At 45.3% G+C, this 22,961-nt stretch overlaps 2 protein-coding genes across 3 annotated transcripts; both read right to left on the bottom strand.

Moving 5' to 3' along the window:
* Positions 1–7,486: 7,486 nt before the first annotated feature.
* tmcc1b (transmembrane and coiled-coil domain family 1b) lies at positions 7,487–17,972 on the bottom strand. 2 transcript variants are annotated; one of them, XM_080000038.1, is made up of 7 exons: positions 17,948–17,972; positions 12,716–12,756; positions 11,129–11,903; positions 9,855–10,280; positions 9,179–9,663; positions 8,940–9,075; positions 7,487–8,847 (listed from the first exon to the last, which is right to left on the bottom strand). In XM_080000038.1, exons 3-7 carry the CDS (start codon positions 11,726–11,728, stop codon positions 8,533–8,535), a joined length of 1,962 nt encoding a protein of 653 aa, XP_079856164.1. In that variant the 5' UTR covers positions 11,729–11,903; positions 12,716–12,756; positions 17,948–17,972; the 3' UTR covers positions 7,487–8,532. The 2 variants fall into 2 exon arrangements, with proteins under 2 accessions (XP_079856164.1, XP_079856165.1); XM_080000039.1 differs by lacking the exon at positions 8,940–9,075 and having other exon boundaries at positions 8,529–8,847.
* Positions 17,797–22,151, bottom strand: LOC307230748 (proline-rich transmembrane protein 3; the record flags this gene model as incomplete). The annotated part of the gene is made up of 4 exons (XM_080001185.1): positions 17,797–17,900; positions 20,331–20,469; positions 20,689–21,635; positions 22,010–22,151. The coding sequence occupies 4 exons, from the start codon at positions 22,149–22,151 to the stop codon at positions 17,797–17,799; spliced, it is 1,332 nt and encodes a 443-aa protein (XP_079857311.1).
* Positions 22,152–22,961: the final 810 nt, after the last annotated feature.

The following is a 22,961-nucleotide window of genomic DNA, read 5'->3' as shown; positions in this document are numbered from 1 at the left end:
CCTCAGTGCACTTCTCCGTGTAACTCTCCACGTCTATGGGCACACGAGACAGTCCATCCGCATTTGCGTTGTTCTTTCCAGGGTGATACAATATAGTGAAGTTGTGATTGGCCAACTCCGCCACCCAACTGTATCCCGTTGCGTTGAGCTTCGCGGAGGTGATCACAAACGTCAACGGGTTGTTGTCCATATACACCAAGAATGACAAAGCATGGAACAAGTAGTCACATAAGCGCTCCCAAGCAGCCCACATCAGAGCTAAGAACTCCAACTTCCTGATGTGAAGATGGTAATTCTTCTCTAACTGACTAAGGTGCAAGAGCCGTAAGATATCACTCTCATCCTAACTTCTTGCCACTGACAAAGCACCGCACCCAATCGTTCCTGGGATGCATCACATTGTAACACAAATGGTTGTGTGAAGTCAGGGTAGCCCAGGGCTGGAGACTTCATTGGGAATCTATCAGCTGGTTCAGAACATCTTGGTGAAGGTTAGTCACTGTATTGGAGTGCATGATGGTAGCTGTCCTTTCTTTGTCTTTTCTGTTGTCTTATGTTTCCTCAGGCTAGGGTCTGGCTCGATGGTATCTCTGTGTTGAATGGTCAATAACTCATACAGTGGCTGGGCAACCCGTGAGAAGTTGGGAATGTAGGACCAGTAGTAAGACAGGAACGCCAACATCTGACGCATGTCACCAACCGTTGCGGGTGTTCTCTATTTTAAGGCCTTCACTGGAGCAGTTTCTGCCAGGTCCATCTCTGTCACCATATTCCCAAGGATCTGCACTCCGTGTCGTAATAGCTCGCATTTCTTTGGGGTGAGTTTTGCTCTGTGTTCTTTATACTGCTGGAGCACCACACAGACATGTCTGCGATGGTCTTCGAAACTGCTGCTGTGTACTAAGTTGCCATCTAAGTATGGCAAGGAAATTGTGTCCCTCAATCCAGTTAGACAGTTTTCCATGCTCCATTGAAATTCTGCTGGGGCAGAGCTCAGGCCAAAGGGTATTCACACACTGGTAGAGGCCCCAATGAGTTATGAATGCTGTCAGCAGCTAGCTCTCTTGATCAAGGAATCCTTGGTGGTTGGCCTTGCCCTGATCTAACACAGAGAACCATGAGCTCCCACCCAGTGCATCAAGCATGTCCTGTATCCTGGGGATGGGGTGGCGGTCAGGGACTGACATTCAATTCAATTCTCTGTAGTAGCAGCACAGTGGTTAGACCTTCTTTCGCACACAGTCAACTGGTGAGGAATACAGTGACTGGGACGGTGTGACCCACCCTCTGTTTAACAAGTTCGGTAAATATTCATTCACTTCCTTGTGGAGGGGTTTCAGGATAGACATCTACCTCTTCTGCACTTGACTGGTATCATAAAGGGTTATGTGCATCTTGTGAGATGGAAGGCATTACATCATCCTTAGAAGAAAGAAGAAGAAGAAGAAGAAACAGTCTTTATTTATCACACAACACACCACACTATAACACATGCTTGCACACACACACACATGCACATGCTTGATGGTGGCCGGTGAAATGGCTCCTCTGCTTTTGACCCATCCTGGCTTGTCCTTCCTCCGTGGGCACAGCCAGGAGCAGTGGGCAGCATACGTGGACGCGCCCGGGGACCAGGTGATAAGTGTCCATCGCTGGTCAGACGATGATGGGTGCATATTTTTGGTGGGGGTCCTTACTGACGTGAGGTGGAGGAAACCCCATGTGAGCACGGGGAGAACATGCAAACTTTTATGTCTCATTCACCTGCTCGATCAGTTCTTCATCCGACTTTCTGACATTACTGAGGTAGGGCAAGATCTGAAACTTCACAGTCACTTAGCAATGCAGTTTCAATTGAGCAGAGGAATTTGCGCTGAATGGTGTGCTTGCTATAGTGCTCATCAGTGTCTCCATTTGTGACCTTCCATAACAGCTTATCCTGCATGTCAATGGCTTGGAAGAGGAAATTCAGGGCCAACTCCCTAGGTTCTTGTGATATGTTGATCAGTTGGTGATAGAGGTCAGTGGCACTGTCTACTAGGGGATGGTAGCTCAGGCGGTAGAGCTGGTGGTCTAGTGATCTAAAGGTTGCTGGTTTGATCCCAGGCTCCTCCTGCTAGCATGCTGTAGTGTCCTTGAGCAAGACACTTAACCCCTAAGCGTCTGCTTAATGTAATGTAAAAATGGCCCTTTAAGATGGTGAACAGCGTGTTAAGTGTGACACCACGCTTGATCTCTAAAAGGAAGTCCTGGGTTGACAGCTCTGATCACAGCCTCAACTATCTCTGCTTCTGAATGTCCTTTCTCCAGTCCAATTTGTCAGATCAGACTATGGTCTGACAATTTTTCCAATTTTCCCAAACATCTTAAATTCTCTTCTCAGCATGACTTCTGCCAATCTTGAAGACTACTTGAATCTACCTTGAAAACAGAGTACTTTTGGGTTTTGTGTGTCATGGGCAGAGACCGGAAATCCTTTTCCTCCTCTTCTTTTTTCTGGGCGGGTTCTTCTGCACTTATATCTTCACTAGCAGCACTTTTAAACTTGACTGACAATAGGTCAGTAAGGTATTGACTAAGCTCCACTTCATCTTGAGTTTCCTCTATTCCGTCCAGCACTTTTTTAACCATTTTAATGTGGGCCTTCCTGAGTCTGCGGTGGGGTTCTCTTCCATCCAGCCCATCACACTTCAGGAACAAGCAGATGTCTAAGAGGTCCTTCTCCCCCAACTGCCATAGGGCTGCACTCACTTTATCAGGAAAGCGCAGGGTGTCTTCCATTGGCTGCGGATAAACGGGGGGTCGTCATTACTCACCACTGCCCCTCCTGGCTACCTCGCCAAAATATGTTCCACGTACAAGAAAGAGGCGTCACTCACTCTGCTGCCACACACTTTTTTTTGTTGCGAATCTGTTGGGGATATACTGTAAGGCCTTCCACTCAAACTCATTCATCCTGTACTGACAGCTTCTCCTTCCCTACTGGTGTCAGCTACTGAGGGCCCGATGTAATGCTTAGAGCGCCATCTCAGTAAAACCTTATAACAGAATAATACAGGTAAGTGACAATAAAGTGAGTAATTATATGTGACGATGATATGTACTTAAACCTAAGCTTTCACTGAATTAAAAAATGGTGGGGGTAATATTCTCTTGTCTTTTCCAAGACCCAGTGCCACACACCTGAAGGAAATGTAGTGGGTGTGTTCATTGTAATTTATATACTGCCCATAAGATCTGATACCCTTTAAGTTCCACATAAATTGTGATGCATCACATGCTAAAGATTTTATATCTTTAGTATTTTGATATGTACAACTGAAGTCTCCTGTAACCTGTCTTTACATTGCACCAAATATACAGTATAATTGTCAAGACATGGATCATTATGTTTATTATTTTATTTTGTTATACCCTGATACTGTCATGATCTCCGCCTTCTTCTACTTTCCCCTCCCTCTCCTTACCTGTCCCATTAGCCCAACTCTATTCACCTGCGCACACAGCTGTTCCAGATCTGCAATCTAACCACTATATATGCCTCTCTCACCAGTCACCCATTGCCAGATTGTCTTCGATGCTTGCACCAGACTCTCCAGCGTTCTCCGGACTGATTCCCCGCTACCAACTCTGCCTCGCTCCGACCACGTATCCTGCCTGCCCCCCCCCCCCCCCCCCAGCCTGTCTTGTCTGCACTCCTCGTTATCGAACCTGCCTGCCCCCTGCCTGTCTTCCGTCTGCTCTACAAATAAAAGACATAACCAGATATCCCTGCCTGGCTTTGTGCTGCAATTGAGTCCTAACCACACCCGTTACAGTTACCAGTGTGTCCCGATGGAATTTTTATTTCAATGTTTTTAATGGTTAAGTGTCACCGCTATCAGTGGCATGAAACAGTCAATGCTGTTGCACCTCTCCTTTATCCCATCCATGTCAGAGAGGCATGGAGCATCCTTGGGGTAGATCTAATGAGTCCACTTCCCACCACTTCAAAGGGCAAACGGTTGCATTAGGTTGGGCTGAAGTATGTGTAACCCCCCTTTGAAGGTAGTAAATGCAAAGCTTTTTGGTTAAAAGGAAAACAAAAGTGACCGGAATGCTCCATATACTAACAACAATTTGCATTTTATGTTGCAGATCCATTCTGACAGCCACAGATCTTTTCACTAAGTGTGTTGTGGCAAAAATTCCTCTACACTAAAACGGCCACTGAGGTGTCCAGGTGCTGACTTTGGACCGGCAGAGATGATTATTACTGACCAAAGACATGAATTTGTAAATGAGGTAGTTATAAAATGTATATAAAACACGGTGTATGTGTGACATAGAATGTCTGTAATTGAATCATATCTTTCAAGGGATTTCGCATACACTAATACATCTGCAGGTCAACTGTGGTGTTTTTGAGGCTCTGGGTGTCAAACATTGCATTACATCAGCCTACCATCTCCAGGCCAATGGACAGGATGAGCGCACTAACAGACCAATAAAGACTGCGGTTGCTAAGTACTGTGGAGAACAACAAAATGACTGGCATGTCTATTTAAGGTGCATTGTGTTGAGCATCAACACCTCCAAACAGGTTATATTGTGTAATGACGGCAGATGGAAACAATATTCAACCAAGATAGAAAAACTGTTAAATGCTATTGATTGCACTAACCCTTTTTTTTTTTTTTTACAGAGGTCAACCAAGTACACACCATACTGTGCACTATTTGGAAGACACCCTCGCACCCATGGTGTCATCAACATTGCACAGAATGAGGGGGGTGACAACTCTGTTATTGTTACTACTGATGAGGCAGAAGAACACCAAGAGGCCTCTCCAGAAGTCACAGATCTACATGCAAAGGAGATGGTAAAATGCCAATATAGGCATCTTAATTACTCCTGAAAATATAAGAGTGTTTTAAATGACAATTCCATTTTAAGCCTTTTCATATTTTTCTCAGATATACCAGAAAAAAAAAGATTTCCCAGGACAGACAAAAGAAGGCATATGAGACACGCAAAAGAAGGAACGTGAAATCATTTCACATTAAAGTTGGTGATGAGGTCCTGAAAGCCAAGAGACAGTTGCTATGAGATTTGAATGCTGGAGACACAACTGTGGTTTTCCTCTGCTAAGACAGGGCAAAGTATTGATTTGTCACAGCTTTGCAGCAGTTTTTCCTTACTGAATAACATTTGTGGGTTGTGCATGGAATTTGTTGTTGTACTTAAAATAATAATAATATATTGGAGCATTCCATGTCGCAGCAGCTAAATAAACTGAATTCAATAAAGAATAATAAAAAAATATATTGTGTACAGATGGGCCATGGTCTACGTTAAATATATTAAACATTTTTAAAACCGACATTACAAATATCTATCTGGTAGGACATTATTAAAATATTTATATCTATAGATTACATTTTTTAGATTTAAATATTGGCATTGATATTTGCAGGAATAAATATTAGTCCTGGACAGCAGCAAGACATTTGCACAGCACAGAATTTAAAACATTAAAAATTCTGTGTCTACATTACACGTATCAGACAAAAATATGATTATTTTTTAACACATTTATATAGTTACAGGATGAACTTACGCTGTACACAAACAGTCAAGTGGCTCTGGTCCCTTCACCGCATCCAGATCCACTCACGGCGTAACAAGACGCACCTGCTGGTGGTGACAAGGTTTGCCCCATGTTCAATGTGCGCAACTGCATAAAACCAGGAGTGGGGGGGGGGCAGGGAGCGCTGTGATTTTCTGGTATTATGTATTTTTAAAAGTTGTTGTTTTTTTTTATTTAAATTTTACATAATGCCTCCAAAGAAATCTGCGCCGGCTGGAAGTTCTTCGGTCTCTTCTGGTGTTTCAGAGAAATCGGAGCAGAACGACTCTGGTCCGTGTCCAAGCTTTCTCCAATCACTACGACTGACATGCGACTGTTTTATTTTTGAGAATTACACCCCCCCCCTCTCTCTGTTTCTCTAGCTCCGGTGAGTTCTGTATCTTCGCGTAAAGTTTCCCCTCACCCCGCCACTGTGACCATGCTGAAGGAGGCGCTGGAACAGTTGGACTCCAGAAAGGGCGTATCCGCACAGGCCGTGCGCAACTGGATCACGCAGAAGTATCCCACTGTGGATGTGGTGCGGCTGAAGTACATGGTGAGGAAGGCTTTGCTCAAAGGACTCGCGAGCGGCTTGTTGGTGAGGCCGGCTAACTCCAGTGCCACTACTGGTGCGCAAGGAAAATTCAGGGTAAAGTATGGGCCTAACACTTGAACGACTCTCTTCCAAAATGGTTGTGACATTTTAACCTGACTGCGATGCCTCGCACTCCCCAGCTTGCGCCCAAAAAAGCCAAGGCACCGAAGCAGAAAGCTGAGAACACTGATCCCAATGTGGAAAAAGTGCCAAAGGCTGCGAAGACTGGAGCCAAAAAGTCAAAAGAAGCGGAAAAGGAAACTGGTATAGCCGTCTGCTCAACAGCTTAAACCAATTAAAGGAAACATGACTATGTATGGTAATATTTATGTATCTAAAAGGTACCACAAAGAAAAAGGCAAAGAAGTCGGCTGACAGCGACGAGGTAGAGTTCATTTTTTTGCTCTGTCTTGCATTCCTTTTGCCCCCAGGCATAATAATAATAATAATTTCTTGCTTCTCAGCCTACCAAAGAGGTGAAGGCTGCCAAGGGAGCTGCCACTTCCAAAACGGCCCCGGTTAAGAAACAAAAGACTAAAAAGGCTGTCGACGAGGATGTTTCTGGTCTGGCCAAGCCTAAAGCAAAGGTTGTCAAAGCTGTGACGGGTGACAAGGCCGTCCCTGCCAAGGCTCCTGCCACCAAAGCTGCTGGAAAGAGAGGGAAGACCACAGAATAAGTGTATATATCCTTTTTATCATGTATTACAATAAAAGTTTATTTTCTAAATAAGGCATTTGAGCATCAGTCATTCACTCCGTTTAATGTCTCCATGTAAATAACAATCCTACTTTCCACTTCAGTTTTATGGTCATGAATTTGAGTACATGGCCTTTTGGTATTGCTGCCTGACTTGAATGGTGCCAGTTAAGTGAAACAGCCTGTGGAGATGGCTGAGGCTTTCCAAACTGGGGAAAAATCTACCCTAGTATCATGTGGACAGTGTGAGGACTGGACCAATGCATCTGCTCATGTTTTCTTTCAAAATAGAAACAATTCCTTTATGAATACATTCTGTCCAGTCAGGCTCGCAAAGCATGCATGGCTGCACATGCACATTATGATCCACTGTGCTGGAAGTCTCATTTAGCCATAACATTCTATTTCCCTAGTAATCACTTCCTATCTTAATACACCATTTGTGATGAATACTGCTTATATGGTGAAGTGTTATTTACATACTGTGAATTGATTCTTTCATAACAATCTACACTTCTCATTGAGAAGTCATACGATTAGTGTACATAATTAACATTTTGTGACGAGACAGTACCACAAATACAAGTTATGCCTACTTTTAAAACCATGTTTATTTGTGATTAAAAAATAAAACAAATTCAACTAAAAAGCATTACTATTTTCACTAATAGAAACAGTACAGAAGCACTGAGTCTTTGAGCAGTTTCATTGCTCTTCAAGTATGTTCATTCCGTTCATAGATATTTTTCTGCAGTGGCATTGCAATCAGGACTGTGGCAGCCAACATTTGGCGCCTTCAACACACAGGATCTCCACCTCAATAAGCTGGTTGTAAAATAACCAGTGTTGGTGCCTCCACACACATATAAAAGATATTTCAAGAATCCACCACAAATTGATCCAGTGACGAGCAAGGGGTGATTCTATAGCAGTACGGTTGATCTGCCGGCACCTCGTTCTTCATTTGTTCTGAGCAGGAACAGCGAAGAGTTGTTTGGATGAGCTGAACTTGAAAAGATTTGGGTTAAAAGACAAAAAGAAAAGTACAGTGGTGAAACACCAGAATGGCAAGATAAGAGAAAGAAAGAACTTGCAGTTTAAGAAACGACAGAAAATAAATAAAATCAAGAGAATGTCAAGCCATAAGCATTTAACTTCAGTTAAGGAGAAACATCAATCAACTGCATCGATAATTATTTTAGTGACATTAAAAACAATTTCACTTTCATGAAATCAAAAAACAATAAAACAGCGAAATACAACTTCTGTAGAAATAAACAATGCAAGTCTTCAACATGTAAACAAATTCACTCAGAAGAGAGAAATCAAGTGTGCAGTTCTCTCAGCTCCTCCTTCCTCCTTCCATCCTTTTGTGCTCGTGCCAAAATTGCACAAAAAGGTACAGAATCAATCCCAAGCGGCCAACCTTAATTGCTCCATCTCTACTTTCGCTCCTTTCGCTCTCGGGGGGAAACGCCCGCCGGACAGTTTTAAGAGGGCGGGGGGGGGGGCTCCGATTCGCACCGAACATCTGGAGAAGGTATGGGGGGGGGGGGGGGTCTCTCCTCTTCTCCGCGTCAGTGTAAAGAACCTTCATCCCGCCGTCACCCAGCAAGGCTTCTCCAGAGCAGGTCACCTCGGATGCAGAAGGAAGCGGTCCACGTACTGCGAGATGGCCTCCCAGTTCCTCCAGAGGAAGGCCAGCAGCGTCACCAGCAGCAGCGTGGAGAGTGTGCGGCTGCGCGTCTTCATCAGGGGGACGACACAGTTGGCCACCGTGGAGACAAACACCAGGAGGACGGCCATGACGGCGAGCAGCACATTGATGAGTTTGCCGAGGAGTGTCCGCGCCGTGGCGTTCTCCAAACCCTCGAGCTGCACCACCTGCTGTTGCTGCTGCTGCAGCTCCATCTTCGAGATGCGCGTCTGACATGCCTCCAGCGCCTCCTACAGGTCGGGGATAAAAACCGTTACGCAAACACAAGATAGTCGGAGAGGCTCGTCTAAAGGGTACTCGGCCTCATTTTGGTGGCGCATACCTGAATGTCTCTAGCCCTTTCATACGATTGGTAAGCTATCTTCTCCTCCATGCTGGCTAGCTCCTGTTTCAAGTTCAAGATTTCATTCTGATGCAGTTCTGTTAAGTCATTGAGTTGCTCTTCTAAGCGTTCACACCTTCAAAATACAGGGCAAAGAACAAGGGTGAATTTCAGCAGCGCATGCATTTCTTTTTTGTTCTAACTCCAAGCGAAAACAATTTTGTATAGACCTATCCTACCTGAATCTCTCCTCTTGCAGCGCCTCCATAATCATAGTATAGTCCCTCTGATAGTGACCTTTTAGACTTTCAAAAGACTCCTCCAGCCGACCCTGGTTGTCCCGGAGTTCTTGGATCTCTTGGAGGAGGGTGTCAAAGTCCGAGGCTTGAGCATGATCGAGGGTGTTGCCTTTGGAGCTGGGAGGACCTACAGGGGCTCCGGTGGCGCTGTTGGCCCCCGCAGAGCCCGACGTAGCACTAGAGCAGTCATCCTCACTGCCGTACTTGGGGCTTGACTGTAGCTGTCCTCCCCCCAGGGGCCTTGTTCCTCCTGAGCCAATACCCTCGTCTCCTTGGGTTTCATCAAGAGAGTCTTTCAGGGCTGTGATGTTATCAGCGCTACCAAACTTGTTGCGGATCAAGGAGGCAATTTCCCTCGGCTTGGACACCACGGCTCCTGCCGCAGAATGAGTGGCTTGAGAGATGCTGGAGAGGCCACCGGTCACCTGTGGGAGGCAGGGCGGGGTCAGTATTTTGCGATCAGCATGCAAATTGTAGATGGTTCATGTGACAACATTTAAGAAAAAAAAAACCCTTGAAAATCAACTGAGAACAAGGCAGAGAAACCAAATTACAATTCATGGCGCTGTGGGTTTAACTTTCAAAAACGGGAGCCAAGTGAAGATTTCACACACACCTTGGCTCCAACATCCTTGAGACCCTGGTGCATGTCTCGGAAAACGTCTTTGGGCTGGCGCGGGATGCCATTGTGCTCCACCTCTCTGAGCTTTCGGTGGTAGTGCTCCAGCTTCCTCTGCAGTTGTTGTATAGTCTGAGCCGACTTTTGGTTCTTCTTCTCAAACACTTGCTTGATGCGCGCGCTCTGCTGTTTGTCCGCGTTATTAGCCAGTTTTAGATATTCCGCCACATTGTCGTCACGTGCGGTCTGCTCTATCTTGATTTGTTCTGTGAGCTTGAGGATTTTCTGTTGTAGTTGAGCGATGGCCTGTTTGGTTCGCTGGGGGTCTGGAGTACTATCGACTACATCAACACCGTAAGCGTCTGCTCCACAGGAGAGGGCGTTTGGTGAGACCGCAGGGCCGGATCCGTCGTAGCGTTCAAGCTGGCCAAAGATGTAAAACAGGTGAAAAGGGGGTCAGAAATAAAACTGCATTTGGAATATTATTTGCATTCTATGAAGCAGTGAAAAAAAATGGAATTGTATGTAAGTAGTTGAAATCGAATCGTGTGCGATTGCTGACCTTAAAAAAAACTACAACATGAAAAAACACCTTTCATGAAAAAAATATGTATACTACTCTGGTTGTTTGCCAGTTCATGGTGTATAGAATATGTGTAACAGTACATGGTGAATATAATGCATATCAGAGAATTTGGGAAGATGCACACATTATTATTTGCTCAGCAATTCACAAAGATGTTCTGGTGTAAAATACAAAGAAAGACGCAATGTTTTGCTTTCACTGCAAGATCTTAGAAATATTTGCCAGATCCTATTAGCATTCAGTTGTTAGCTGAAGCAAACCATTACTCAACCATCGAGGCTGTTTGCGCCTGGAAACCTCTGACCTTAAGTACTCTGGAAGACAGCGAAGGTTAAATTTAGAAAGGCTTAAAGCACATAGCGACCAACGACTAACAAGAGATTTCTGACCCTTGCGATGCCTGTACCATACCTACCCATGAACCTTTTCATCCAGCCATTAAAACCTGCCAATCTACTTCCCCCAATTAAAAGTTCTTCTAACCTATATTTTTAGATGAAGTCTGTGTGATTCAAACTCCTCACAATACTGACATTGCTATCGAAGATGTGTTTTAATCGACAATCACCGTTGCTTTAAAAAAAAAAGTTTTTATAGCTGTTAGTCATTGTTTTAATGGTTTCCTAAAACGATGCAGTTGTATTCAATCATATTTCATTCAACCTGGGGCTTTATGTACACCAACCTTGTCAGACTCCTCGGTAGAGTGGTAACCGGAGGTCAGTAGCATGTCTAGGGCTGGGCTGGTGGGGGTGTCAGTGGTGGAGGAGGAGCGGGGGCGTCCAGCCTGCAGCAGGGCCTCGTGAGTACTTCGGCGGTGAATCTGGGGGCTACCTTTCTGGGGGGGATCCGCGTTCCCCCCCGCCTTGCTGCGGCGACTCTGCAGGCTGGTCCCTCGCTTCATGATTGGGGGGGCACCTCGGATCTGCTGCAGAACACGGCTCAGAGCTGCGGGAGGGGCGGAAGCGGCAGGGTTGTCAGAATCCACAGGCGGGCCCGTGGAAGCAGAGGCATTCCCTACCTCTGGCCCTGTGTCAGGGGGCTCAGAGGCAGGGGTACCTATTGAGGGCGAGGCAGAGTCATGTGGGGACACGGAGGAGCGTCGCCGCTGTGGCTGGAACAACTGCTTCAGGCCATGGCCCAACGCTCCCATATTTTCCAGGGCATTATGGGTGATTTTGGACAAACCGTGCTCCGACTCTGATGCCCGCCTGTTAAACTCCGTCTCCACTCGGCCTCCCGTGTCCGGCTCCTCTGGATTCTGCTCGGTACTACTCTGATCCATCGGGGGCCTCCAGTCTCACAGTGTGGCTCTACCAGGGGGTGCAGGGGACTAGCTATGCCCCGACGCCACACCCCCTCTGATAGGCTGGTTCAAAGCCGGAAAGCAGAGGGGATGGCGCTCAGTTGGGCCTTTTGAGCGTGCATGCATCTGTGGTTTGGCACAATGTCATGCTCGTCTAATACAAAAGGAAAATAAAATGATTATGACATGCAGCAGTGAGAATTGAACACATGTACAGCAGCAGAATATAAAATAACACTACAAAGCATAAATTGGGTTGGCACCGAGACAGAGACTTGAGCAGCACATTTTATTGATATGCAAAGTGTTATTTGTTGATTTGGCTGAACTGATGTTTCAACAGTAAATAATTAATATAATTGTTTCTCAAAAAGAATCGCCAACAAGCCCTCAAGTCAAACAGCATGTGATATGTCTGACAGTTCCAACCCATTAGTGCAATGAATATAAACCTAGAAATTAAACAAGCGTTTAAAAACAATTTCTGAAATGTGCTGCTGATTTCCAAACTATTTCTTTAATCTGTTCCATAAATCGTAGTCTTAAACATCGCCATTTAAGTCTGACTACAAAAATCCCATTATAATTGGCCAATTACATTTCAGAAAGTGTTTATATAAGTCATAAGTAACATAACTGAGTGGTTGGATGATGGTAACAAAAAACTAAAATCTGTGTAAAATCAATGAGTGGTTAAAGATGGAGATAATGATGTTTTAAATGGAAAATTGTTATTTTCTGATTATCATCTTACTTAAGGATTCCAAGGATATCAAACCTGGCCTACTCTTGCAAAGTGTTGGACTCAGATACTAAGCAAGATACACAGCGCAGAGGAACATATCATGACTTGAATCACAAATGACAGCTTATATAAACAGCCTACCAATGAGAGAGAGAGAGAGACAGACAGACAGACAGACAGACAGACAGACAGACAGACAGACAGACTCAAAGAGAGCTTACCATCAGCCCAGCTTCTGGTCCTCTTGCTCACTCTGGAGTGGCTGAATGAGGAAGAACTGTGATTAGAATCGGTAAAGAAAGGAAGACACTGCTACCCGAAGAAAAATAAGTGGGACTGGCCTCGCATTCAAATTCAATTCAACCCTAAGACTAAAATATCTGGCAATCCACTAATGGACCATAGCATCAAAATCCCAGACTCCAGCAAGGGCTGAATGAATCAAATTTAAAAATACAGACCAAGTAACGGCCTTTAATGCATTGTAATAGAAAAAAGGCAAGAAGCAAGGCTCATCATCACAAAGGTTTCCTCACTGTCAATGAAGTTAAAATGCCATTTCTGTAAAAAAAATATGGACCAAATGCTTGGAAACCGCTCAGAAAAAGCTTTAAGTAAAAAACACTTATTTAGTGGCTCTGTGACAGCCCAAAAGTGCAACCCTGTGCAAAGGGTAAGTGGCATAATTCATTATCATCTTTCTCAGCTGATGCTTGTGCATCAGCCTCATCCTATCTGAAACATATCCATAATCATGTGATGCAACTCTGCATTAAAAACTGCTATATCATGCATGGCCTCAAATTCCAAAGCTCAACTGAATGAAATCATACTAATCTTGCAAAAACAATAATAATAACAATAATAATCCCGAAGATCTAAATCACAAAGAGCTTTCTCACTGTGAAAGCAACTGCTTGACAGCTCCAGGATGCTTCATTTGTAACCGACATGTCATTGAATGTGAGTTATGAGAACATATAATGTCAAGACAGTCACTTTCAGCATAGTAGCCTAAACCAAGAACAAATCCTTGATTTGTGTGCAATATCATTCTCCCATCACGCTCCTCACACGCAGCCTTCCAAGGTCACAACGTCAAGGATCAGTAATTGCGCACGTATGTGAAAAGCACGTTTCCATTGCGGAGCGTCTTGAGGCGTGCACACTGCTGCAAACATCTCTTCCCCCAAACACATCCTTCATTTATGTTGGTGGGAACGAAACTTTGGGGCAAATGAGCTTTGTGAATCTTCACGTTTTGCATGCATGTCATTTTGTAAGTTGACTCAATGTATTTAATATATACCGTGGCACTAAAACCTATTAGCAAATAAATGAAAGAGAAAAAGAAACCCTGCCAGTATGTATCCAGTCAAGTGCCTCCTAGAATTTGACTTAGGCCAACATCTTTTTATTCCGGTGCATTATTTAAAGCAACCACTTCACTGTGTTGTGTACATACAAAGGACCTTCTATTTTGCAGTATTAAAGAATCACCTTCAACTCTTTGATTCATAGCCTCAGTGAGAAATTTGTTTCCACACGACAACACTGTGAAAAAGCCCCCAATTCCTGAAGTGCTTATAGTGCTTATGGGGAGAACGGTACGTTCGTTTGTTCGTGTAGGGCTACACAGGCAATTGGGACATTAGCCAAGAAGTGGTATCGTCATCCAGTTCAATGAGGCCGCTGACTCCATGTGGTGATTTGAAGATTGGGCATTCATCAATGATGTGTTCAACAGTCTGTGGTTTTCCGCATTCACAGAGATTTGTGGCAGACACTCCAATCATATGCAGATAGGTTTGGGTCTTTGCTACTCCAGAGCTAAGTCTGTGTGGGGTTCGCATTTGCAGCAGAGTCCATAAAGTCACTCCACGCTGGCGGCCGTGTGACCGCTCGCCGTGGATTCACTTCAAATTCCACGTAAAAGGCCGCGCTAACGAGTGGATCCCCAGCCCGGACACCGTCCCCTGCGCTCACAAAAACAAGTTCCACAATGACGGCGAAAAACTATCAGTAAACCATAATAACAAGCACAGTTATACCTGTTCGAGACATTCCAGGTGGTCAATGGGACCGCGGCGTGCCGCGGGACTATTTAAACCGTAAAAAGCGGCAGAAAAAAATAAACACTGACATGATGCGATTTTTGACCTCAAATTGGTCCCCGGGCATTGATCACAGACATGCCAGCACATCCACACACTGCAATAAAAAACAGCAGCACATGGGCTCCTTCCCATGTTCACCAGATGTTGGGAGTAAATCACCATAGAATCAATCAGCGGGAAAGTTAACTATGGTAAACACAAAGAAACGGTTCAGATGCAACCGGGCTTTCTGGAAGAAATATGAAGATCCACCGTGAGAAATATTAGAATTAGCAGCACTTTTTTTTTTTTTTGACATAACATTATTGGAGGCAACGACAAGGGTTAAAGAGGTGTATCAGACGCCCTCCCGACGCAACTAACAAGCCTCTTATTTAAGTTTTGTATTAAATACGTCGTTGTGTGAGAATTAGCTGAAGTTGATACGCATATGCTCAGTACCAGCTCCCTGCAAATAGACTTAGCCCGCTGCTCTAGGGATAAGAAGGGGTGGAATTAGCAGCTCGCTAGCTCACGTTAGCAAACCTGACCTTTTAACTACTTTATTTACCGCCTGCGCTCAGATGTGAAAGGGGAAAGCTTGACGAAATAAAGTCTGGTCGCAGTGCTGTGTCAAAGCCGGGGACGCGTTAACGCCTCGACCGCGGCTCCGCCGGCACGGCCAGCTAGCCGCGGCTACAAGCTAACGTGATGCACCCGACGGTGCTCGTTTCCCTCTCAGGGGTCGAGCCGTCGGGGCGGTGCTGAAGGACTTGGTGGAACCGGTCCCGCTTTGGGCTTGAAGGCTGTTCCGTGCGGTGAGGCGGGGGCGACGCCAGCGTCACACCACCACCGCCACCACCAACCAGGTCCTGCTTCTTCAGAAGGCCAAGTGTTGATACACAGATGTATTGTTAATGTTTAGGTTTCTTGTGTGTGTCTCCTGACACGTTTCTACTGTTTATTTGGGTTTATTAAGTAGAGCAGCAGCTCCACTGTGACTGCTTCTGTGACAACGCTCGTGTTAAAACAGTCGTAGGTCAAAGCAATTTTACCATATGAATGATGACATTACATTACATTACATTACATTACATTACATTACATTAATCAGACGCTTTTATCCAAAGCCACTTACAATTATTCAAACACCGACGGACGCAGCCATCAGGAGCAATTAGGGGTTAAGTGTCTTGCTCAAGGACACTACAGCATGCTAGCAGGAGGAGCCTGGGATCCAACCAGCAACCTTTAGATGACTAGACCACCAGCTCTACCTCCTGAGCTACCATCCCACATGACATGATGAATGATGACATCATGAAGGATGAAAACAAACAAAATACACAGAACAAACAGTAAACATGGAAAAAACTAACTACATGCACACACCATGTAGGTCACCCGCTGACTGACTGGCTGCTAACTGGCTGCTGACTGACTGGCTGCTGACTGACTGACTGACTGACCGGCTGCTGACTGGCTGCTGACTGACTGACTGCTGACTGACTGGCTGCTGACCGGCTGCTGACTGACTGACTGCTGACTGACTGGCTGCTGACTGGCTGCTGACTGACTGGCTGCTGACTGACTGACTGACTGACCGGCTGCTGACTGGCTGCTGACTGACTGACTGCTGACTGACTGACTGACTGACTGACCGGCTGCTGACTGACTGACTGCTGACTGACTGGCTGCTGACTGGCTGCTGACCGGCCGCCGACGTGCCAACTGTGAATTTCCACGCTCGTATCTTGGAGCAGTCGCTCGCAAGTCGACACAAATGTTGGTGCCTATCACTGCTGGTGTCTGGGTTAGTGGTCAGTAGGTGCAGTTGTGGGACCACGTACCACTGTATTATTAGTAGTAGTATTGTTATTGTTATTATTATTGTAATAATAATTATTATTATATGTATTGCTTTGATGTGTGCGGTTGTAAACCCGCTACCTCCCTCCTTGGGTGAATAAAGTATCTAACTAACTAAACAACCAACTCACTAACTGACTATCTAACTAACCAAAGACATGTTCCTACCTGACCACCATCAGTCGGCCCTCCAGGTAATGACTGTATTTTCTTAAAGACTACAAATCTTCCAGACTAGTGGTCGGCAGATTAATCGGTCGGCTGGCTAATCGGGCCAATATTTGCACATTTTGAGATAATCAGCATTGGCGCACAGCCCGGCGCAGTTTCCTCCACCTACCATCCGTAAGGACCCCCACCAAAAACCTGCACGCATCATCATCTGACCAGCGATGGACACTCGGCACCAGGTCCCCGGGCGTCCATGATGCTGCCCACTGCTCCCAGCCCCCCCCAGGAGGAAGGACAAGCCAGCCCCGTCCAAAACATGTGTGTGTGTGTGTGTGTGTGTGTTGTAGTGTGGTGTGTTGCGTGACAATTAAAGATTCTTCTGATTATTAATCACGGGGGTTTTTTTGTCCTTTTTACAAAGTTTCGTTCTTTGATTTCCTGTGGACCCTTATTTAGTTGACACATTTTTTATTTATCAAATGAGTGCCCTGCAGAGACAATGCGGACAACAACATTAGTGTAAAATAAACGTCCATTTAAGTTCAGAAGTTTTGTTTCTCATTTGTTATTATTCTCATTGTTTTATTTTATCAGACGCAAAACAAACAAACAACATGATATCGGCACCGGCCATCGAAAAGCCCCCATCAGTCGCCCGCTTCCTCAGACGTGGACTGAGGGGACCTGACGATAAAACTGCTGTAATGAAACACTTGCTTTCCATCACAGCGCTTCACTGAGGTCAACATAGTGAGAAATACACGCCCCACAACAGTGATCAGCTTTCAGGGTCACACCGAACTGGCATCTTTGTTTCGGGGTTAACACAACACGCAGGTCGTCCTCAGTCCCATCGAAGCATCAGCTACAGAGCGACTCCACAGTGAGATGTGTTTTTGTCCTCTGCACATCACACTGAATATATTCTGCACATGGTGTTTTACTTGTTTAAAGGCTGTAGAGCTGTTTTGTGCCATCTGTCTGTACAACACGCACCGACCCAAAACCGAGAACAACCCCTTGTACACGGAAATGTACTTGGCCGAATATACATCATTCTGACGCTGCCACGGCTTGACACCGGCCGCCCGGGCGGCGCTGCATCCCAAAACGCGCCGCCCCGCCCGTGAGGCAGCGGGCTGGCTAGGCTGCGAGCTAGGAGACGGCTAGCCGAGACCGACAGCCGCCAGCAGCGGCGGGGACCGGCCGAAGCCACCGACGGTACCACGCCGCGACGCGTACAGGCGGCGAGCGGGCGCCGCTGCCACCGCTAAAGCACCGCGCGAAAGCCGCGTTCGGTCACGGGCTTGGACTTACATGGGCGCCGAGAGGACTGTGTTGATGACCGCTCATGTCTCCGGACGGAACACGCCCCGCGATGACGTCAGGAGGGGCGCGCTGTGCTCCGCGTGGGTGCGTCGACCTGCACGTGACGTGTCCGTGCAGGTGACTCGCACTGGCCACGCCCCCTCAGTGGAAAGCGGCGCTGTGCGGGAAGAACAGGTGGAGGAGAAAAAGGTGGAATTGGAAGGAGTGGTGAAATGGCCGATGTGCGCTGGCCCCGTGGGGTGCGGACGTTTCTCTGTCGTACGCTGCCACTCATCCAGCCCCGCGGGGTCCCCGCTCGCTTTAATATTATCACCTGCAAAAAAAAACAATGAATACCCAACAAACACTCCCTGGATCACCAGCCTTCAAGAGAAGGGGTATTTCTCAAGGATAATAATAAACACTTGCATTTAGGTAAGAATTATATATCAAAAAAAAGTACAAAAATAATAATATTCACATTCATATTCATATTTAAATGATTTGTAAGTCCCCATTAGATGCACTGTATTGAGTATTCTTATGGACATTTTTTTATAAAGGTAGGCCAATAATTCTGTCCACAGCTTGACTGGATATGGCATGAAAACTATCCACATAAGTACAGCAAAAGAGGGAAAGGGAGGAGGAAAAAAGCTTTTCCCTCACTTTCCCAAAAGGTCCAAAGCATGCGCTTTTTCCGACCCCAGTTGGTAAATTCCAAGAAAAAACAAAACCAACACTTTTCCCCATTGCAAGTGTTTTTAATTCTGTCTTTTGTTGTAAAACACAGAATTAATCCATTGACAACTATCTGAACTTTGACCTTCACCTGGGCGGTGACGCGTCCCAATGCGCTAAAGTCATTGCAATACACCTTCCAACCGCTGGCGGCAGCAGCGAGCGCCTTGTTGGGGAGCAGCGGGAACAACGCGAGCGGCGACGAAGAAGCCGCCATGACGACGCTTTCAATGCGGAAGTGATTTTTTTCCGACGCTTTGTTTTTGCTGTTTACGCACAGCTGACTTATTGCGCCATCGCGGTGCGTTATCCCAACGATGCGTGAGAGTGCTACCTGGTCGTTTGTGTTGTAGAGTGCGGCGTAAAGTGGGTTAGAGGGGCACTTCGCCAAGACGGGACCCCGCTTTGCAGAAGTCCCAATGAACACGAGCGGGTTGACCCGACGGGGCCGGAGTCCTCCCTCCGTGTCTGTGTCGCCATGTCGGCTGCGTTCCATTGTCCCATAGGAAACCTCTTTGGCAAACATTTGGCACAAAAAAGTTTAATATTTCAGCTGCGATGGTTCTGGTCTTCGTGAAATGACGTAATTAATGAAGTAGCAATTTTAGTGCACACGTGTGACCATTGCATAAACCCGAGCCGACAGCTGACCTCGCTATAGAGCATGCAGAGAGTGGATCTTCGCTTAAGGGAGGTTGAGGATCTGTGAATTTTCTCCATTTCTTAAAAAAACACTTTAAGAAAATGATCCCTTTTTACATCCAATGTGCATTGGGTTGAATTGACATGAAGATGAAATTAAAGTCACGAAGCATTTTAGATCAGCTCATCAATCTGCACAGTTCAAGATATTTAATTTTTTTTTAATATTCCTTCTGTATTTTTAAGACTGTCTTCTAACATTGTTTTATTAACAAATACATTCATGTTGATCAGAAAACAAATCAAATAAGTTGAACGTCCTAATAACACAAACATGCCGTTGCGCCTTGCTTTCCATGAAATCAAATCAGATATAATTTGCATATCAAAGTAAAAAAAAAACATTTCAAAGTCATATGATAGAACATTTTAACTGCTCTTCATCACAGATGTCCCTTTTACTGTAAATGTTTTATGTGTTACAGTAGAATTGAGATTAATACAGCTTAAGTACTGTATATTTTTGTACTACTTCTTCTGGTCCAATGGCAAATGTAGGTCTTTGTGTGTTACAGGAGGATCACTACAGTCAATTTTGAAATCTCCTCTTGTTGGGGCTTTATATTTTATAAATTATACAAAACAATGCACCTCGCTTAGAAAAAACCTCCATTAAGCAGACATTATTGGCTATACTAGCTGATTTTTACAGTTTAGAGATCTATAATATCCTCTTCAGACCAGTCTTGGTGCATACTTTCTGAAATTCCTGCCTTGTTCTCAGTGTTTTTTCCCTCTCGCTGATATTCAAAATGTGTGGATTTGCAGGGCATCTGTTGAGTGGAATCATTGGGGAGCTCTTTGTCTTGGCAATGGTCTGTCGATGCAGTGGCATATCCAGTGTCCGATGTCCACCTATAGCCGATAGGTGTCATGGAAGCATCTTCTCCGTGAATGACATCTGTGTCCACGACATTAGTCCCTGGGGGAGGGGAAGGTGCAAACAGACTTCCCATTGTGATTTGTCCGTGATGAAAGGCGTTATCGATGCTCCGTCTGAGGTTGATAGGAGATGGAGGCTTCATGTCAAACTCTATGAGTGATAGAACACATTCATTTTCGCTGACTCTGCCCCACAGCACGGCAGCCTGAGAGTCACAGTTGCTATTATTTACAGACCAGGGCATGTGGTCAGTAATACTTGTAAAAGTTTGGTCATCATAGTTACACATTGCGTTGTTGGTGACACCTGTTCTGTATATATTATGTCTGGTCCAGTTATTTGGCATTAGATTTTCCAAATGTTTCTCTGATTTCTTGAATGGCCCTGTTCCAATGCTGACCAGGACTCTATCCCAAAAGCTTGCCCCCTCCAACGCTTGTGGTCCATCTAGTCTACCCTGCCCAAGATCACTCTTTGAACGGCTCTTTTGGGGCGTCCAGAAAATCCAGGATCCCAGCACAAGCAAAAAGAATCCCCACGCTAACTCAAGAACTCTGGCCCAGAATTGAACAAGCCACCAGCCCCAGCCAAAATGCCTCCAGTTCCCCAGTAGTCCATAAAGCCAAAGTACACTGTACAGCTGAAGGCTGCAGCACAGTACTCCTAAGAGGCCGCATATTACTGTTAAACGTCTGGCGTGGTTCTCAATCCTCTGTGGAGCCACCCACTGCGGTAATTTGGTCCTGAAGGAGCGCTGTAGATGTGAAAGAGATTGGGTGAGTATCTCCACGCAGAATGGTAGGCCCCAGCAGAGTGAGAGGGTCTGAAGTAGCAAAGGGAGAGCGGGTGACAAGGATGAGGACAGTAGATCCGCCGCCAGCAATGGAGTGCAATGCAAAACAGCAAGCACCGCAACGCACCACGGGCGCTGAAGCCTTCCTGGCAAGAGGATAAGTTTCACACCTCTCAGTGCAACCAGAGCAAGCGAACCCTGCGCCCACATAAGAAGATGAAGCGGTAAATTATGGAGTGCTGCAAGAGCGGGTCGGGACAAGATCTGGCGGGTGCCATAAGGATCAAGCAGAAGGAGGATGGCCCGTACAGAGCCACTTAACACTAAGAGGCTATTTCCCAGGGTCAGGGCATCACAAAGGGGGCGTTGTAGAGCAGCTCCACCGGCCATTCCCAAAACAGCCATCCCTGCGACTAATATGAAAAGGCTTGCGGATCCAAACACGTGTATTTCCCAGGCAAAGGCCAGAGTGCGCTTCATGTCATCCCAGAGTAGTTTAGTGCCGTTGGAGTTTGTTAGAACAGCACACTGGTTAGATCCAAGCACACACGGGCCCCCAGAACCTGACAGGTCTCGGTCTATCGTGGAATCAAATACACCATATAGAACATGGAGAGAGAAAGAGAGAGGGAGGGAGTGAGATTTCCATTAGAGGTTTCATTTAGCTGTAGTACAGTATGATATTGGATTTGTATGAATAATGTAAAAATATGTTTACTCTTGAGTACTTTTAAAGATTTTTAACTAAATTAAAAAGGTGTACCAAATAAAGCTTTAGGTTATTATTATATAATTGTTATCAATAATAATAATAATTATTATTATTAGCAGTAGCATTTGTAATAGTAGAGGCACTCTGTAGCAATGGGAAAGATTCTGATGAGGACAAAATCAATACACTAAAGATGTCAAAAATTGTAAGTATTTTAAGTATGGTTACTTATTGACTTACCATTCACAACATGATCATCCATCAGGCCGCTGTCATCAGGGCGTGATGGAGGAAGTATGATTTTTGACTCCATTGAGTCTCCTTTGCCAGCGCTCCCATGATCCTCTGGAATGGTTTTCCCACCAATCACTTTCCCTGACATTGGCACGGGAGAGCGAAAAGATGAAGGTATTTGCAAGACCCCGACCTCAGCATCCCCTGTTGATGGGAAGAGTTGGGTTCTTTGAATGAGCTCCTTTGTATTTTGTGTTCCATCCACCATATGTCCACTGCCATCCACAGAAACCCCTTCGCTCCGTGTTAGTGAGATTAATTCACCGGCCAAATCGTCCCGACCGTCCATGCCCCTGTCAATGTGCTGACGTGTTGGAATCGAGTCGGAGTTGTCCAGTGAGGATGAAGTTGTGAGAACGCCACCGAGTGACAAATGGAACAAAGTGATGCTAATGAGGGGCAAAGACAGGGGCCACATGGTTTGAAATAATTTGGAGATGGGAATCCAAAGACCTGTACAGCAACAGGGAAGAAAGAGAAGGAAAAAGTTTCATGGCACTGTGGATCGCAGGTTTGTGATCCCATTCACTCAACTGTGGAATCCAGCATCTTTGAAACACAACATTGAACTTTAGGAGCAAAAGGCCATTACAGCTTCACGACATAATCAAGCAATGCATTTTGAATTATAGTCTTAAAATAAATTGTTCCATTCTTTCAAATATAATTTCTTTCAGAAATAAAATCAAAAACACACACTTAAGGTGTTACACTTTACCTGTAGAATTATAATACTTAGTCTCTGTTAGATGTTTAACTGTGCTGTCCTGGACAAATACAGCTACAGATATTTACCTCCCTCATCTAAATAATTCCTTATTAAAACATGCAAGATTTGATGTGCTCCCAGATTTTCCATCTGAGGTGTACTGTACCTGTGGTTCCTTCTTCTCTGCTG

Source organism: Zeus faber (assembly GCF_960531495.2).
Source record: "Zeus faber genome assembly, chromosome: 5".
NCBI classification, from domain to species: Eukaryota; Metazoa; Chordata; class Actinopteri; order Zeiformes; family Zeidae; genus Zeus; species Zeus faber.
This window is presented reverse-complemented; position numbering and strand designations above follow the sequence as displayed.

Excerpts from the sequence above, each read along its gene's own strand:
- tmcc1b (XM_080000038.1), bottom strand. The coding sequence starts at position 11,728 with ATGGATCAGAGTAGTACCGAGCAGAATCCAGAGGAGCCGGACACGGGA. Across the intron at positions 9,664-9,854 it reads TCAAGGATGTTGGAGCCAAG|GTGACCGGTGGCCTCTCCAG; the intron begins GTGTGTGTGAAA and ends TGCCTCCCACAG. Across the intron at positions 8,848-8,939 it reads AAAGGGCTAGAGACATTCAG|GAGGCGCTGGAGGCATGTCA; the intron begins GTATGCGCCACC and ends CCCGACCTGTAG.